Source organism: Centropristis striata, chromosome 20, assembly GCF_030273125.1.
Source record: "Centropristis striata isolate RG_2023a ecotype Rhode Island chromosome 20, C.striata_1.0, whole genome shotgun sequence".
In the NCBI taxonomy this organism is placed as follows: Eukaryota; Metazoa; Chordata; class Actinopteri; order Perciformes; family Serranidae; genus Centropristis; species Centropristis striata.
In genome coordinates this window covers 4,552,725-4,569,363 of record NC_081536.1, presented here as the reverse complement: position 1 = coordinate 4,569,363, position 16,639 = coordinate 4,552,725, and the positions used below count along the sequence as shown (strand labels likewise).

At 37.9% G+C, this 16,639-nt stretch overlaps 2 protein-coding genes across 2 annotated transcripts in view; both read left to right on the top strand.

The window, feature by feature from the left end:
* Window positions 1–7,883, top strand: part of si:dkey-192p21.6 (uncharacterized protein LOC565246 homolog) — a 40,960-nt gene extending 33,077 nt beyond the window's left edge. The window contains exons 16-18 of the mRNA XM_059359087.1: window positions 3,432–3,502; window positions 5,272–5,384; window positions 6,708–7,883. Of these exons, the coding sequence (XP_059215070.1) occupies window positions 3,432–3,502; window positions 5,272–5,384; window positions 6,708–6,889 (366 nt within the window). The 3' untranslated portion in view covers window positions 6,890–7,883. The remainder of the gene's footprint in view (window positions 1–3,431; window positions 3,503–5,271; window positions 5,385–6,707) is intronic.
* Window positions 7,884–11,506: 3,623 nt separating this feature from the next.
* ret (ret proto-oncogene receptor tyrosine kinase) overlaps window positions 11,507–16,639 on the top strand; it is a 31,255-nt gene continuing 26,122 nt past the window's right edge. Inside the window, exon 1 of the mRNA XM_059359869.1 lies at window positions 11,507–11,965. Within this exon, the coding sequence (XP_059215852.1) occupies window positions 11,902–11,965 (64 nt within the window). The 5' untranslated portion in view covers window positions 11,507–11,901. The remainder of the gene's footprint in view (window positions 11,966–16,639) is intronic.

Here is a 16,639-nt window from a genome sequence, read left to right as displayed (position 1 = left end):
CCTGGAGACTCAATCCAGCCCCGGCTAGGCTATTTCCACACCATCGATTCTGTCATCTATACACATGATGGATATCCACCTAACAAGCATGTTTGGATTCTCATCCACTGCCCTGGGTTTCTCTCCGGAGCACAAAATGTTTTCTCAAGTATCTAAATCATATGTAAAGGTGAATAGATGAGACTATAAAAGCTTTTTATTGATGAAGAGTTTGTGAGATCATACATAGCTCATCTGTATGGGTGTTAAATGGGACATATTAAGCTCATATTCAGGTTCATCTTTTTTTATTTGGGGTTTTTTTCATATTTACATGCTTTTAATGTTTACAAAAGCATGTTATTTTCTCATACTGCCCGTGGCTGCTGCACCTCTAGTCACTCTCTGTCTGAGACGCTTCGTTATGGTGCCTGTCTCTTTAAACTCCCCTCCCAAAACAAGTCCAGTCTGCTCTGATTGGTCAGTGTTTCCAGGTCTTCTGCATCTGTGCTCTTGTTGTCTCAGCTCCATCTGTCATTGTTGCAGGAGGAATGACTGGTCAAAGTATAGCGACATGTTTTAATGTGAAAACTCGTCAATGAAAGCTTCTAATTTAAAATCTACACAATCAAACATGTTCCAGCACGAATGTCATCCAAAATTGGGGGTAATGCTAAAAAAAATGATGTTCCCATACAGTAAAGCCGCATTCTCAATTATGATTTAAAGGAAATTTACTGTCTATCCTACTTGCATTTTTTAGACACAAGGTTAACGCTGTGATTTTAACCAAACCATGTTAACGTTAGAACCTGGTCCCACAGGAATCCGTGAAATAGCCATGGATTCGCTTAACTCAAAATCCGTGGAATAGCCACGGAATCACTCAGATTTCCGTGAAACTGACACGGATTTCGCTACAATGCAAGTTAATGACAGTCATATCCCGTGGCTATTCCATGGATAGTTTTTCCTATTGGTTTGTTCCAAGTCGTGACTTTCAAGGTCCCTGCGGTCAGAACAAAAAAACATGGCAGCCAGTTCTCTCATTTTTAGTGAAAAAAAATCAATATTTTGACTTAGTTTCTGCATAAAAATGGATTTTGATCACATTTCTAGCGAGAAATATATGTTTTATTTTCTAAATATTCACTCAGTGAATGTACATAATCACTTTGTATGTTGGAATAGCCACGGGATATGACTGTCATTAACTTGCATTGTAGCGAAATCCGTGTCAGTTTCACGGAAATTTGAGTGATTCCGTGGCTATTCCACGGATTTTGAGTTAAGCAAATCCGTGGCTATTTCACGGATTTCTGTGAGACCATGTTGGAATTGGTTGCAGTTTGGTTAGGTTTAGGCACCACGACACACAGCAATTGCATGGAAATCATTCATAAAATATCATGGTTTGGGTTCAAATTACCAAGTTTGTAACATAAATAAGTCAATGATGATATTTGGTTTCACGCGGGGCACAAATAGCGGTCTCCTGAATGAAAATCTTCACTTTTTTGACCAATCCATCTGCCCGATATCGATGTAATGCACACATCTGTGGACTTTGGTCAGAAACATTTTTTGTTATCATTCAAGAATAAAAATAGATTCCCTTGAATCTTGGTTGCATGGGAACTTACTTTATAGTAGCCTGGACTGAGATTACAAGTTTCCCTAATGTTAGCATGTATTGTAAACACTGCATTAATGTGCCTGCATCAGGTGAGTGTATATAGAAATCTGTCATAAGGTCAGTTTGAGCTGAGAGTAGGAAAAAAATGATGGAAACCATGTGTTTTGAATTTTCAGAAATCTGAGGTTTCTGCCCACAGAAATTACTTTTACAGATGTTTACAACATTATTTGAAGCTTTGGCCACATTTAATATGAACATCCATAGTGTACTAGTATATAGAGTCATGTAAAAAAATATTAGACCATTGTTTTCTACAATTTCTTGTTCATTTTAATGCCTGGTACAACTAAAGGTACATTTGTTTGGACAAATATAATGACAACAACAAAATAGCTCATAAAAGTTTAATTTAAGAGCAGATATCTAGCATTTTCTATGGTTTTCTTGATCATAACTAAAATCATTAACAAGAAAACCATGAAAAAAGGCTAGTTATCAGCTCTTAAATTAAACTCTTATGAGCTATTGTTGTTGTTATCATTATATCTGTCCAAACAAATGTACCTTTAGTTGAGAGTAGGAAAAAATGATGGAAACCATGTGTTTTGAATTGTCAGAAATCTGAGGTTTCTGCCCACAGAAATTACTTTTACAGATGTTTACAACATTATTTGAAGCTTTAAGGCCACATTTACTATGAACATCCATAGTGTACCAGTATATAGAGTCCTGTAAAAAAAATATTAGACCATAGTTTTCTACAATTTCTTGTTCATTTTAATGCCTGGTACAACTAAAGGTACATTTGTTTGGACAAATATAATGACAACAACAACAATAGCTCATAAAAGTTTAATTTAAGAGCTGATATCTAGCATTTTCTATGGTTTTCTTGATCATAACTAAAATCATTAACAATAAAACCATGAAAAAAGGCTAGGTATCAGCTCTTAAATTAAACTCTTATGAGCTATTGTTGTTGTTATCATTATATCTGTCCAAACAAATGTACCTTTAGTTGAGAGTAGGAAAAAATGATGGAAACCATGTGTTTTGAATTGTCAGAAATCTGAGGTTTCTGCCCACAGAAATTACTTTTACAGATGTTTACAACATTATTTGAAGCTTTAAGGCCACATTTAATATGAACATCCATAGTGTACTAGTATATAGAGGCATGTAAAAAAATATCAGACCATTGTTTTCTACAATTTCTTGTTCATTTTAATGCCTGGTACAACTAAAGGTACATTTGTTTGGACAAATATAATGATAACAACAACAAAAATAGCTCAAAAAAGTTTAATTTAAGAGCTGATATCTAGCATTTTCCATGGTTTTCTTGATCATAACTAAAATCATTAACAATAAAACCATGAAAAAAGGCTAGGTATCATCTCTTAAATTAAACTTTTATGAGCTATTGTTGTTGTTATCATTATATTTGTACAAACAAATGTACCTTTAGTTGTACCAGGCATTAAAATGAACAAGAAATTATAAAACAAGGGTGGTCTAATCATTGTATAGTAATAGGTCTCCTTTAATTAGGCTGTAGAGTGGACTTCAATGGGTGTGACTCTGTAGGTGTGTGTCTTTGAAGAGCACCACATTCTAGCGTGGATGATCAAATTGGTTTGTTTTCAGTCCAATATTGTGTGTGAGACTTGATGGACCATGTTCATGTGACTTTTAAGATAATCGGTTAATCTGCTGGACTTGCTTGATTCTGTTGCCCCATGTTTTAGCAGCCCAATACGGCTTGCTTTATCGCCCTCCATCGATTTGAAATCTGTTTCATTTCCACCCTCAGGGAATCTCTGCAGCCATCCTTTCTAAGTGCACGCGAGACGGAGGATTTATACCTGTCAATAAAAACCTTTGGTAAGTGCTTCCTGACCCTCTAAATCCAGCCACTTTTCCTCACAAAAGAAAGGATGGGTTTCCAACAGGCACAAATCAAGGCTGCTAAAACACGCGTTTACTTACCTCTAACGACAGCTACGACTGTAAATAATCACCCGTGCTGTCGGGAGTGTGAGGTGGAGCGGTTATACATCCTCCCAACATGATCACTCTTCCTTACGGCCAGGAAAATAAAGGATGCTTTATCCTCTCTGCTCTCTCACTACACATTTTACCAGCTCTGTGTGATGGAATGGGATCCGAGTGTGGGAAAAGCATCTGTGTAACCACAGTGGAAGCGCTCCCAAACTACCATATGCCTTTTTGGTAAAACAAAGCACGGCATCTTGATAAATGTTTCAAATGGTTTTTGCGTGAAATACAGCGCAATTACTACCTCAGACATAGATTACTTTACGACCCGGGCATTTGTTCCACTCCCACATTCCCCTTTAATATGATGTGAATCATTTTAATGTTGCAGCAGGAAGAATACCATTTCATCTGTGATGTGTAAGCAAATTCTTCATGATGTTCCACAGGGGCCCCCACTAACGCTGCGCTCATCCCTTGCCATTACCTGCCTGGCTTTTATAGGCAGTTCATCATACACAGGTTATTGAGCTCTTGAGTACAAGTCCCTGCCTGGATGTCTAGAAGTAATTAACTCCCAGCTAAGAGTCCTTTTTGGCCCCACTTCAGCTAAAGATAAAATATAAATAAATAAAAAAGCCACGGCGAGGAGGCTCCGGGAGGCAGCCATTTTACATCAGATGGTATTACATCAAACATTCTTGCACTTAGGAACAGACAGGGACATGGTTGGCTGGCACGGCTCCACGGGGCACGTGCCAAGGATCCACTGCTGATGCTTTGGACCAATCCAGCAAACTGCGGGACAGTTTGCTGGATTGGCTCGAGACCCCTGGGTGTTATTTATCTGCAGTACAGGATTGATAGACTCAGTGTTTTTACACCCTTGTTCACACCAAAACCACTCACATTTTAGCCATGCCCGGGCGTACAGAGTAACATGTTGCTGTTGTTGTCCTTCTGCAATAAGACTATACAATTCATCTACCTCTGCCAGAACCAACATTACTGAAATGCACTAAATCTTTGCACTAAATCTACGCACGACACTTTGCTATGTTATTAATATTATTACTATTATTATTATTATATATACTGTTGCTGCCATTATTACTATTATTACTATATACTGTAATATACTACTATTATTATTATACCGGCCTTACCAGCCTATCTATTATTATTATTATTATTATTATTACTATTATTATTATATATTATATATCATATTATTTTACTTATAATTACTTTATTTATATTTTTCATTTTATTTCTATATTGTTTATTATCTATTATTACATATTATATTATATATATTATATACTGTACTATTATTATTATTATTATATACCGTCTAGTCACTATAGCTTTGTTGCCATCATATCACCAGTATAATTACCTTCATCTTGTCAACCATCCTACCAACCGATGTTCTTTTTTTAACTTCTTAAGTGTCCTTGTTCTATTCTGTGTTTTTTTCTATTGTTGTTTTTATTTATGCTACCTCAGTATTTTATTCTATTGTATTTTATTGTACTTGAATACCGAACATCTATCTATCTATCTATCTATCTATCTATCTATCTATCTATCTATCTATCTATCTATCTATCTATCTATCTATCTAAAGTGTGTGTGATGGTGTGTTCGTCCAGGTCTCTGTCCTATGTGACGTGCATGGGCTGTTTCTCCTTCCTGCTGCTGGGAGCCATGTATTTTATCAGTGATGTTAAGGGCTGGTGGGGCGGACAGCCATTCATATATCCAGGTACTGTTTATTCACAAATCAAAGGGCCTAATGTACTGTGTTACACTGCTGTTTCACAATGAGCTCTTGTTCTGTCTTGTGTTATAAATTCAGCACACCCTTCTCCTTTTATAGAGGTGCGTTTATACTGAGTTACTGACTGGAATATGTTGGATATAGTTTGCCAAGAAGCTGTGTCTATGTTAAGGAGTTAATACGCTGTGGCAGTGCAGTACAACATGTTTGATCTAATGTATTCCTGTCTAATTTATTTATATTTATTATGTATTGTTATGTTTAGTTTTTAGTAGGTCGTGGCAGTGCATTACAACATTGTTGATCTTTATTTTTGCTTTAATTCACTTTAATTTATTACTTTTATATTATTTATTAAATGTCTCTATATTATTTATTTTTATTTATCTATTTTATGTTTTTTGCTTTTTTTAAATTTTCTTTCAGTTGATTTTTTTCATTATTTTTTTTTACATAAACATTTTTTAAAAATTGTTTTTCAGTTGAATTATACTTGAAATTCAAGAAAATCCACTAATCAAAGAAAGTTTTTTTAAAAAGTTAAATAAATGTATCATGTCAAAATTATTCATTTAAAAATTCAAGTTTATTTTTAAAGGTTTTGCAGAAGTTTGCACTGAAAGTAGCATGATTAATGTACAATAAATAAATGGGTAACGCTTTATATTAAGGTCCTTGTAATAACCATTAATTAACAAGTAATAAGGCCCTTGTAAGTCCTTACTAGATGCTTATTTACATTATTGTGTGTTTATAAGCTTATATAAGTGTTAATAATGGCATTACAAACACCCATGACCCACCCATTATGTCTTTGCCATGCCTTTATTAATCTTATTTTGTTTGCTTATTGATATTAAAATATACTTTATTGCTCATCTATTATAAGTTAACTATAAGTTAACTATGCTTTTTGCAACTACCGGATCTAAAGCGAGAACAATGCCTTATTACTTGTTAATTAATGGTTATTAACCCATTGAGGCCTGAAAAATCGCTGGGCGATTTTAAAATAAGCCTCTAATTTTCTGGAAATTCTGGAAAATAAAGTGTCAACTCTTCTACTAAATAATAGATTTTTCAGCCTCTGTAGCAGATAGAAATGAAATTCAAAAAGGTATATGAGAGCTTATACAAATACTACAAAACGACGTATCCGCTTTCCAGGCTTCAATGGGTTAAGGACCTTATTATAAAGCGTTACCAATAAATTATAACAATGACATTTTTTCAGCATTTTTAAAGAAGAGGATTCATGTTCATTAACAACATTTGTTCCTCTCCTCTCCTCTCCTCTCCTCTCCTCAGGGATGAACTCCATCTTTGTATATGTCGGCCACTCTCTCCTGGGTTTCTACTTCCCCTTCAGCTGGGAGATGCGCTCCCAGTCCAGCCACTGGGAGTGGCTCTTCCAAAGCCTGTGGGCTACTGCACTGTGGGTGCTCATCGCTTACCTGCTGTACAGGAAGAAGTTCTTCCTCAAGATATAAACCAGGATGATCATATTTTTCCTTCTGTAGATGCCATTGTTTTATTCTCATTTCTAAACAAACACTTTTTATATATAGATTACTATAACATCTGTTGGGAAAGATCTGACCTACTGCTCTTGGCTTTATCATTTCAGTTTACTTTTCAGTGATGTGAAACCTACCCACGTACATTTGAATGAATTGTGCTGATGCTAAAGTCATCTGATAAAGCAAGCAGCACAAAGGATGTGCTGAAAGTATTTATGAAACACAAGCTACAAAACATGACAATGTTTATCCATGAAAGGCGTTAAATCAACACCCAGAAGACGTCTGATCCACTGTCCGTGTGGGCAGCGAGGATTTATTTCATGCCACTTGTTTTGTGCTCTGAATAGACTGATTAAATCAAATATACTGAGGTGGTACTTAACAAATTAGGCCGAGTGATTCCACTACACACCAGGCCAGCCATTATGAGTCTGTTGCCATGGCCACTCCTTCTCCTTCTGTGTGTGTGTGTGTGTGTGTGTGTGTGTGTGTGTGTGTGTGCAGATACCATCTGCTGTCCGAGTGACAGTACTTTAATAGGGGTCAAGATGCACGGCTCACAAAGGAGTGTCATTAATGGGACCGACACCTCTTGCACTCATTGTATTAGAAAATCAGTGAAATTACACAAATCCAATTCATCAGAGAAGAACGACGAGCCTCTCAAAGAGCCTTTTTTACATTTTACATATTTAAAGCTACTCAGAAACAGGCTTTGTTCCTACACTTGGGTGATCATATCGCTACATGTTTGACAGTCCGGTTGAGTGATTTATTGATATTTTTGTAGCATGTATACATGACAGTATTGAACACAAACACATGAGTGTGCCCTGGGCATTAGGTCAGGTGGTGTGTACATCATGAAATGACCATCTAGTTAATGAAATGAAATCATGCTCTTCCTCCACAGTGAAATCTTATTACACACTGCTCAGTAACCGTAATAACATAACTCATATTCAGCTACAACCTTTTCAATATCAACCTCACAGTGGAAACCTTCTGACTAGAGCTCGACCGATTTATTGGGTGGCAGATAAAAGCCGATATTGGCCGATCACAGACATTAGTATCGGTCTCTGTGTGTGTAAATATATGCCGCAATATGAAAAGCATTTTACAGAACAAATCGTGCCCAAAACAGTGCTAGGGGTAATTTAGAAGTGGTGTCATATAGATAATTATTTTTTTATTTAAATGTTCAGCTATTGACTGATACTGATCATATAGGGAATTTTGGGACAAAATTGCACCTTTCATGTTTGGGTTGGGCTCTTAAATAAATAAAATGATAATGCATTTTGTACATACACCTGCATCTCTTCAGGGTTCCAATTAATTTAATTACTGTACAAGTAGTCGGTCCTAGTAGAAGATTATTTGATGACGATACCAAAGTGTTCCAACTATCCCCACTCTCCCTTAATCTATGGTTTCTTCTTCTTGTTGTTTATAACCTACTTGATACAAATGAGACACATTGAGGTCAGGTGGTGTGTACATCATGAAATGACCATCTAGTTAATGAAATGAAATCATGCTCTTCCTCCACAGTGAAATCTTATTACACACTGCTCAGTAACCGTAATAACATTGCGTAATATGGTGTAGTGGTTTTGGTAATTGTCTCCTATGAGCAGAAGTTGTTTGAATCCCTGTAGGTGCATCCTGTCTTCTTGAACAGGACTCAAGTCCATAATTGCTTTCCCAAACTACCGTGCCAGCAGTGGAAACGCATAGATGCATCTTCTGGAGATGAAAATGAGAATCAATACAGACTCACCACGAAGGTCTAAAGATATCTTTTGTGTTTTTGCATGCAATGATAAAGCTTTGTATTTAAATATAAGCATTTAGCTGACTCATTCTGAGTGACTTACAGGAACAGCAACGGCGTGATTAGCTCCAAACCCATTAGAAACATTTCAAGAAGCTGTTAAAGATCACAAGGGTCAAAATAGGAATGTCTAGACTGCCGAGATGACTATTCTGCTTATGTTTCAGATTGAATTTCTGCTGAGCGCATAGCCACAGAAACATTGTCAGAAAAAAGCCCATAAGATAACATTGTGGTTCCACATACCATGACTACACCACAACATTTCCTTGTCTCTATTGATTTTCATTGAGCATATGTCTCAGGATACCTATAGTCTGTCATATGGAAACTTTATCCCAGATACAGTGTTCTCATGCACACCGCTCAGCTTCTTATATCACATAATGATCCCCACTCTCTCCCTTGATAGAGCGAGCAGCATTACATTCACCCTATAGAGTGTAAGAGAACATATTTAGAGTACAGTATTTGTTAACATGCAAGGATAATGTGATTTCTGGAAGAAAGTCAGTAATTTCTGGGGAGTTTTTAAGCAGTAACTATTGTAAATTGACACTAGGTAGAAGAGTTATGTGTACAGATGGAAATAAAATCAGTATTGTGTGGCTTAGACCAGTAGTTCTCAACCTTTTTGAGTCGCAACCCCCAATTTAATATACATGTTGTCAGCGACCCCCACTCACTGAACAGAATCTCACACGCACAGTTCAGATCACCCAAAAAAGAAACAAAATGACCAAAACAGACACAAAATGACAGAAAAAAGACACAAAATGACCAAAAAAGACACAAAATGACAAAAAAAAGGACACAAAATGAACAAAAAAAGACACAAAATGACCAAAAAAAGACACAAAATGACAAAAACAACACAAAATGACCAAAAAAAGACATTAAATGACCAAAAACACATGAACACTTTAACACAGTGGAGACAGAGCTGACTTCCAAAATGATTTGGCGACCCCCAGAAATCATCTCGCGACCCCAATTGGGGTCGGGACCCCAAGGTTGAGAATAGCTGGCTTAGACTACCAGAAAACTGGATAGAATAGCTAATCTGCATATTATTGTGATATGTATTTTAAGTACAACAGCAGGTCCCAAGCCAGCATAAATGTAAATGTAAGAATTTGACATAAAGTTGTATATAAAATGACTGCAACTCTTTCTTTTTTCTTTTTCCTTTTGTTGACTTCCTGCTGATTTTTCACCGTTGGTCCAGTTTCTTTTTAGCAAGTTAGAAAGCAGCTACGTCTCATATACAATCTCTCAATATCAACCTCACAGTGGAAACCTTCTGACTAGAGCTCGACCGATTTATTGGGTGGCAGATAAAAGCCGATATTGGCCGATCACAGACATTAGTATCGGTCTCTGTGTGTAAATATATGCGCCAATATGAAAATCAATTTACAGAACAAATCGTGCCGAAAACAGTGCTAGGGGTAATTTAGAAGTGGTGTCATATAGATATTTATTTATTTATTATTTATTTAAATGTTCAGCTATTGACTGATACTGATCATTTTGGGAATTTTGGGGGGTGAATTTAACAAAATTGCTCCTTTCATGTTTGGGTTGGGCTCTTAAATAAATAAAATGATAATGCATTTTGTACAGACACCTGCATCTCTTCAGGGATCCAATTATTTTAATTACTGTACAAGTAGTCGGTCCTAGTAGAAGATTATTTGATGTCGATACCAAAGTGTTCCAACCATCCCCACTCTCCCTTAATCTATGGTTTCTTCTTTTCTTTTTTTATAACCTACTTGATACAAATGAGACACATTGAGAAAACCTCAGACAGCAGGTGCCAATATAATAGTGTTTTTTCCCCCCACTTGGTAAAAGTTGCAGGAGCTCATGAGAAGCCCTGCTGTCCCCTCTGCAGCCCAGTGAGCTCCAGTGTTTTTGCTCCATGCAGAGACATTGATTGGAGAGCGATTGCTGTGTGAGTGACTGGTGTCCTGCCCCGGGGCTGCAGCAATGCATCACTCCACACCATCCTGTCACAGAGAGATCCCTCACTTGAACGACAGCCTTTAGCCTCGGACAAGACCTGAGAGGGGTTAAAGGTCCCTCAGAGTTTGAACAGAGTCAAACTGCTTGTCTTACTGCAGGTTGCTGATTTTTTTTTGCACTTATAAGCATCATTTATGGGCAGATATACTGCACATGTCTGCTAGTGAGTAGAGAATGCCACCTTTTAAAAATGTTTGCATCCACTGATGTAGATATATAAATGCAGCAGTGCTACTAAGTGACGTGATAATTTCAAAATAAAATGCATTTTTAAGCATAATTTATGGGCAGATATACTACACATGTCTGCTAGTGAGTAGAGAATGCCACCTTTTAAAAATGTGGCATATATATAAATGCAGCAGTGCTACTAAGTGACATGGTGATAATTTCAAAATAAAATGCATTTTTAAGCATAATTTATGGGCAGATATACTGCACATGTCTGCTAGTGAGTAGAGAATGCCACCTTTTAAAAATGTTTGCATCCACTGATGTAGGAATATAAATGCAGCAGGGTTACTAAGTGACATGGTGATAATTTCAAAATAAAATGCATTCAAAAATAAATGATTACAAGGCTTGTTTTTTAATGAAGCAGTGATTAAAAATCAGCACACCTGGTACCCATTTTTAAAAACAGTCCCTGTGCCTTTAAAAAGCACCATTACGCATTTAATGATAATTGTTAATAATTTTTTTCCCCGCAGAGTGTTAATGAGGTGACTGACCTGCTGTTAAATTATGCTCTTAAATTTCCTGTAGATGCTGAGCAGCCTGCTGCTGCGGAAGCAGCGGGGCAGTGAGTAGTGAAGCAGTGAGCCTCCTCCCCCCTCCCCGGTCGGTCAGTCAGTCAGTCAGCCCAGCAGCCAGCCAGTGGAGCCGCACACAGCAGCCTGTCTATGGGACACTGAGGATTTCATCTCCCTGCCTGCCTGCCTGCCCGGAGCTGCGCGCACAGGAGGACACACTCTGGTTTATACAACGCCGTCGCTTTTTCTTTTATCGTCCCCCACCTTTTTTTATTTTTGTGCAAAAATTCATCGCTCGAAGGAACTTTTTTAAAATCTCGTTTTCATTCAGAAACTTTCACTTATGGTTCGCGAATATGGGGTCAAGTTGTGGTTTCTCTCGTGGAAACATCGTTGTGGTGCTGTTGCTGCTGCTGGAAGGTAAGGACCAGCATCACTTTAATTGATACTCAAGATGAAGTTGGAAACAATTTTAAATATGCAGCATGTTGCACTAAAGTATGTTTCCATGTGGGGGAAAAATTGAAGCAAACCCTAATAATTATTTTTTTTATTATCATTTTTTGTTTGTTTTCTTATCCTCTGCCCAGTTTGATACATTATCTGTTAATTTGGCTGCATTTTTAAGTCTTATTTTAATTTTCTCTCTCCTGTCAGTTTTTGTCAGAGGTAATTAGTTGTGGTATGAGCACAGCAGGGGCTAAAATATGTTTGGTTTGGGACATACTTTAAATTCTCAAAATTTATGATTCTCTGTAAATCTGACTGTCATGGAGAGGGATGAAGAGAAATACAGAGAGGAAAGATTTCTGAGCCAGTGGACCTAGCTCAGTCTAGATGGCAACTGACAAACACACATGAAATTGGCTGCTCATGTGTAAAAGCTAAATTGCTTTTGCTAAATTGCAACATTTTTTAGAAGCTGAGTGACTTTTAAAGGCTTTTTCCAAGAACTATGTGAAATGGCACGAACACAATGCCGGCACTGTTTCATGCTGCAGAAAGTGATACTTGCATTGTGCGCTGGTTGTTATGTGTGGTATGGCACACTGGAACCTAGAGTCAAATGAATACAGCCGTATATCATAATATTATAATCCCATTCACAATCCCACAGCCCAACTGTACCAACACTGTCCTCCCGTGCTGTCTATATTTAAAGTGTCTCTCATAACTCAGGAGTGTGCAGATCTCAGTGTGTGGCGAGCATGTCAGATGTGATGCTGGACAAATATAGGCCATTGTGTGGAATTCCTGAATTTGTTTTTGGACTTCAGAGGTTACTATCAGTGCTTTCATCAGGGACACAGAGTGTAAAAGTGAGATTATATCACAGTGTTTTAGTGGAATTGGAGATGTGGAATGTGTGTTAATTTTCAAATGAATATGAATGGCTCAGTGCTATTTTATGCCTGCAAAACTGAGCTTACAGTACTAATAAACTACAGGCCTACGTAATCGCCCGAGGGAGCACTTTCCTGCAGTGTTGTCAAAATGATTAATGAATTTTTTTAGGTGCCACACTTGTATGTAATGCTCTCTGCTGATTTTTCACTGTGGCAGACGTGTTCTCATTAACAGTATGATGCTCCTATCAGAAAAGCCCCTGCACACATTTACATCACAGCTCTGCTTTGTTCTGCTTGTATTGTCACTGAGGCTGTCACTTCCTCAGATATATATATATAGATGAGCCCAGTTCGATCTCATATGTCAAGGACGTGCTGGTAATTAAACGGGTGGTGAAATCTACACCCTACGTAAATGCGGCGCTCCTCACCTGCCTGTTTGTTGCAACAAAAGACCCACACTTGTTCAGAGGGGAGAAGAAGCGAGCTGCGGGCAGGTGTGCAGCAGCTGCTCCTATCTCTAGGCAAACACTGGCTGTTTGTTTTCTTTAGGAAAATATCGCCTGTTATACAAGTGCACACACAGCTCAGATTGCACGTTAACTGCCCTCAAAATGACACATCAGATTGATTTTTGCTGCATATGTTCAAGCTGATGAATTTGTTGCACTTTTGGAAGATGCTCTAAGTTAACAATTCACCAAGTGTGTCATTTTCGAAGTAATCTAATCATGTTGTGATGCACTTTTTGTATCATATCGTCTCTTACGTCAGCTGTCATCACCGTATAAGTCATTTAATGTTTGTGAGAGTCTTAGGTAAGATAGTTAGAGTTTGGTAATTCACATCTTCGCTGTTCCAAGTTACAGGTAACTCATTAGTTTAGAGTTTCTTGCTGAGGTAATCAAACAAAAGAAAATTGGCAATCAGCGCTCACTATAGGAGTAATCAGCACTTTTAAATGTGGCTGCGTCGCCGTGCACTTAGCAGAAGTAGTAAAGCAGTTCAAGGAATAAATGAGAGTGAATTTAAGGCTGTGCGCCTCTCTGCTTATGTGGTTAGAGATCTTGGGGGTTTGTTGCAGTTTGGATGGAAAATATGTTTCTTGCAATCATGTTTGAGAAGATTCAAGGCACTGGAACCTTCTGGTCAGTCAGGCAAGGCTTTGTTAAGATTTGAGCTTTTGAGGTCAGGAAGAAGCGTATTTGGACATCAAGAGAGCTTTTTTTGAAATACGTAAAAATGAGTGATGAGGGCTTATGGACTGGTAGCCTTGCAGAGGTTAAAAAATACATATAGAAACTCAATAGTATCTTTGGTGACTAAACCTGGTGAAAGCCTTTATTGCAATTAACCAAATCCTCTTAACAGACACTTCTGTGTAATCCATCACGTCCCTAAGAAGAGCCACAGATGTTTTCACATAAAAGCATCGATCCGTTTATCTTCCACCCTGACCTTGCTACTGTAGCTTTGACCCCGCTTTACCCTCTGACCTCTGAAACCTTAACCAAGCAGTAATCTCCAGTGATGACCCCCGCACATCCGAGAGGAAGCCACGTCGCTCCTCCTCCTTCTCCTCCTCGCATTAGAATGATCATTTTCATCAGCATCCTTTCCCTTTTGAGAAGGACCAGACCAATAAATCTCATTTGATGCATGCTGCTATTTGATTTAGCTCCTTATTGCATTATATGATTTAGTAAAGCTTCTGTCTTGTGCTGCCTATGGATGCATCATAAATCTTGTCAATTTTCTACTCCTTGCTGTCACGACGTCTCTTTTAGGATAATTGAAAAACATCATGATACAAGTTGTTTGCCGTAGACTTTATCTTTTATCTCAAATTGCGTAAAACTGTGGAGCTTCTCTTTGTGCCTCTCTGTGGCTTTCAGTCAAAGCAAAAATAAATTATTTGAATACTTGTCCATGGAGCTGGCACAGTGAATATATTTTTTTAAAGGTTTAGTTTATCTTATTCCAACCCTCCTTGGATCGGCAATAAACTACAAATTCTAAGACAATTTTCCTCCCAAAAGCAACAATTAGATGTTTTTCTAACAGGGAAATAAAAAAAGAGGTTAATAGGTAACACTAAACATGATCTATGTACCTATTGGGACAGTTGCATAATCATTGTCATGTTTGATCAGGAGCCGAGTGTTGCAGTTTCAGCCTTTAAAGTTTGCCATTATGACTTTCATTTAAAGCTCCTCTTTTAGCCAGTGCACGCAGTTTTTAATCACCAAAACGCTGGAAAAAAGGCAACATCCAATCACATTTTTGACTAAACTGCTCCAGCTTTTTAAAACACTATGCCCAATACAGGAGAATCATCCATTTTTTTGTTACTTCCATTGCTGAGAGCCTTCGTCCCAACCTCCAACTCTAGACTGTTGCTTCTGCTGCTGCTGGCGCTGCATGGATGCTGCTCCTACCTGTCAAAGCTCTCTGTCTGATCCTCTAGTCAGTTCAGGGTCACACTTCCCTCTCATGCATGGGTAGAATCTAATTTGCTGTGGTGAAAGGACAAGGAGACATTGATTGAAATTTCGCCCTCGGGGCATTTAGTCCTCTCGTTTCACATGGGGCCTCGACAAGTTATTTTCCAGTCGCCCAGTGGTGCGCGTTGTGTTTGACCCATCATTTACATCAATGAGCAAAACAAAAGGAGCGAGCTCAGCTCATTTGAGTCCACATGGTCGTGTGACAATGCAGAACTGGATGTGTGTGAAGGTGCTAAATGTACCAGTTTTACACATGGAAAAAAAGACAATTGTAGCGACAGATTTGGCTTCTTTTTGTTAAATTCAGACCTGATTCAAACCCTTTGAACCCTCTCGCTGGCAAAGAGAATGCTGCTTAGTGCCCCTCCTCCTCTACCAGCCCACCCCTGGCATCACCCTGTGTCCATTTGTTTGCTCCTTCACTTTACTGAAGTGGGTAAACATGTTGGACATTATTTTTCCACCCAGCCTTTCACTCCCTCCATCACCTGCCAGGGCCAGAAACTCTGAGAGCTTCACTTCCATTTGTACTGGAGGATCAGCGTGCACCACTCTCTGCCATAAAGCAACAGCCCTCTCTTTGTTTCCATACTGTAATCCATCAGATTCATTGTTAAACCTGTTGTGGTAACAAGCAGTCAGTAGCTAAAAGTACCACTCATCTCAACAGTGCTCTTTGTACATTAGGTCCTGCATGGTATTTCAGATTAAACATGCTAAAGACTTGATGATTGTAAAATACTACACTCAGTATTGTTAAAGCACAAGTGAAAAAATACAGCCTCAATGGCATATACTTTAGATTTAATTTATTGGAATTAAAATTTTTATTTCACTGACCACTTGATACAGTAAGATAAAGGTATATCTATGTCTGATTTTAGTCATGCTAGAGGTGTAGTTCAAAGGATAGAAATGTTGCTCTGTCAATGTGTCTTTGATTGTGGAAGTGCCTTAATCCTACATTCTTTTTAATGGCCAGCAGGGGGCGACTCCACTGGTTGTAAAACGATGTCGAATTGTATATTATATGTTATATATATATATATATATATATATAAGTCTTTGAGAGAATTATGCATCTTCTCACTTGATTTATTACTTCAGTAAAGATTTTCCTTATGAGTTTGTTGCTGGTTGCTGGTTTCAAGTCTTCTTCAATACAGCATTGTGTTTATTTTTATAATGTTGGTCCCACTCAGAGTAAAATAGACGGTAAAGCAGCTTATGATTCAGGG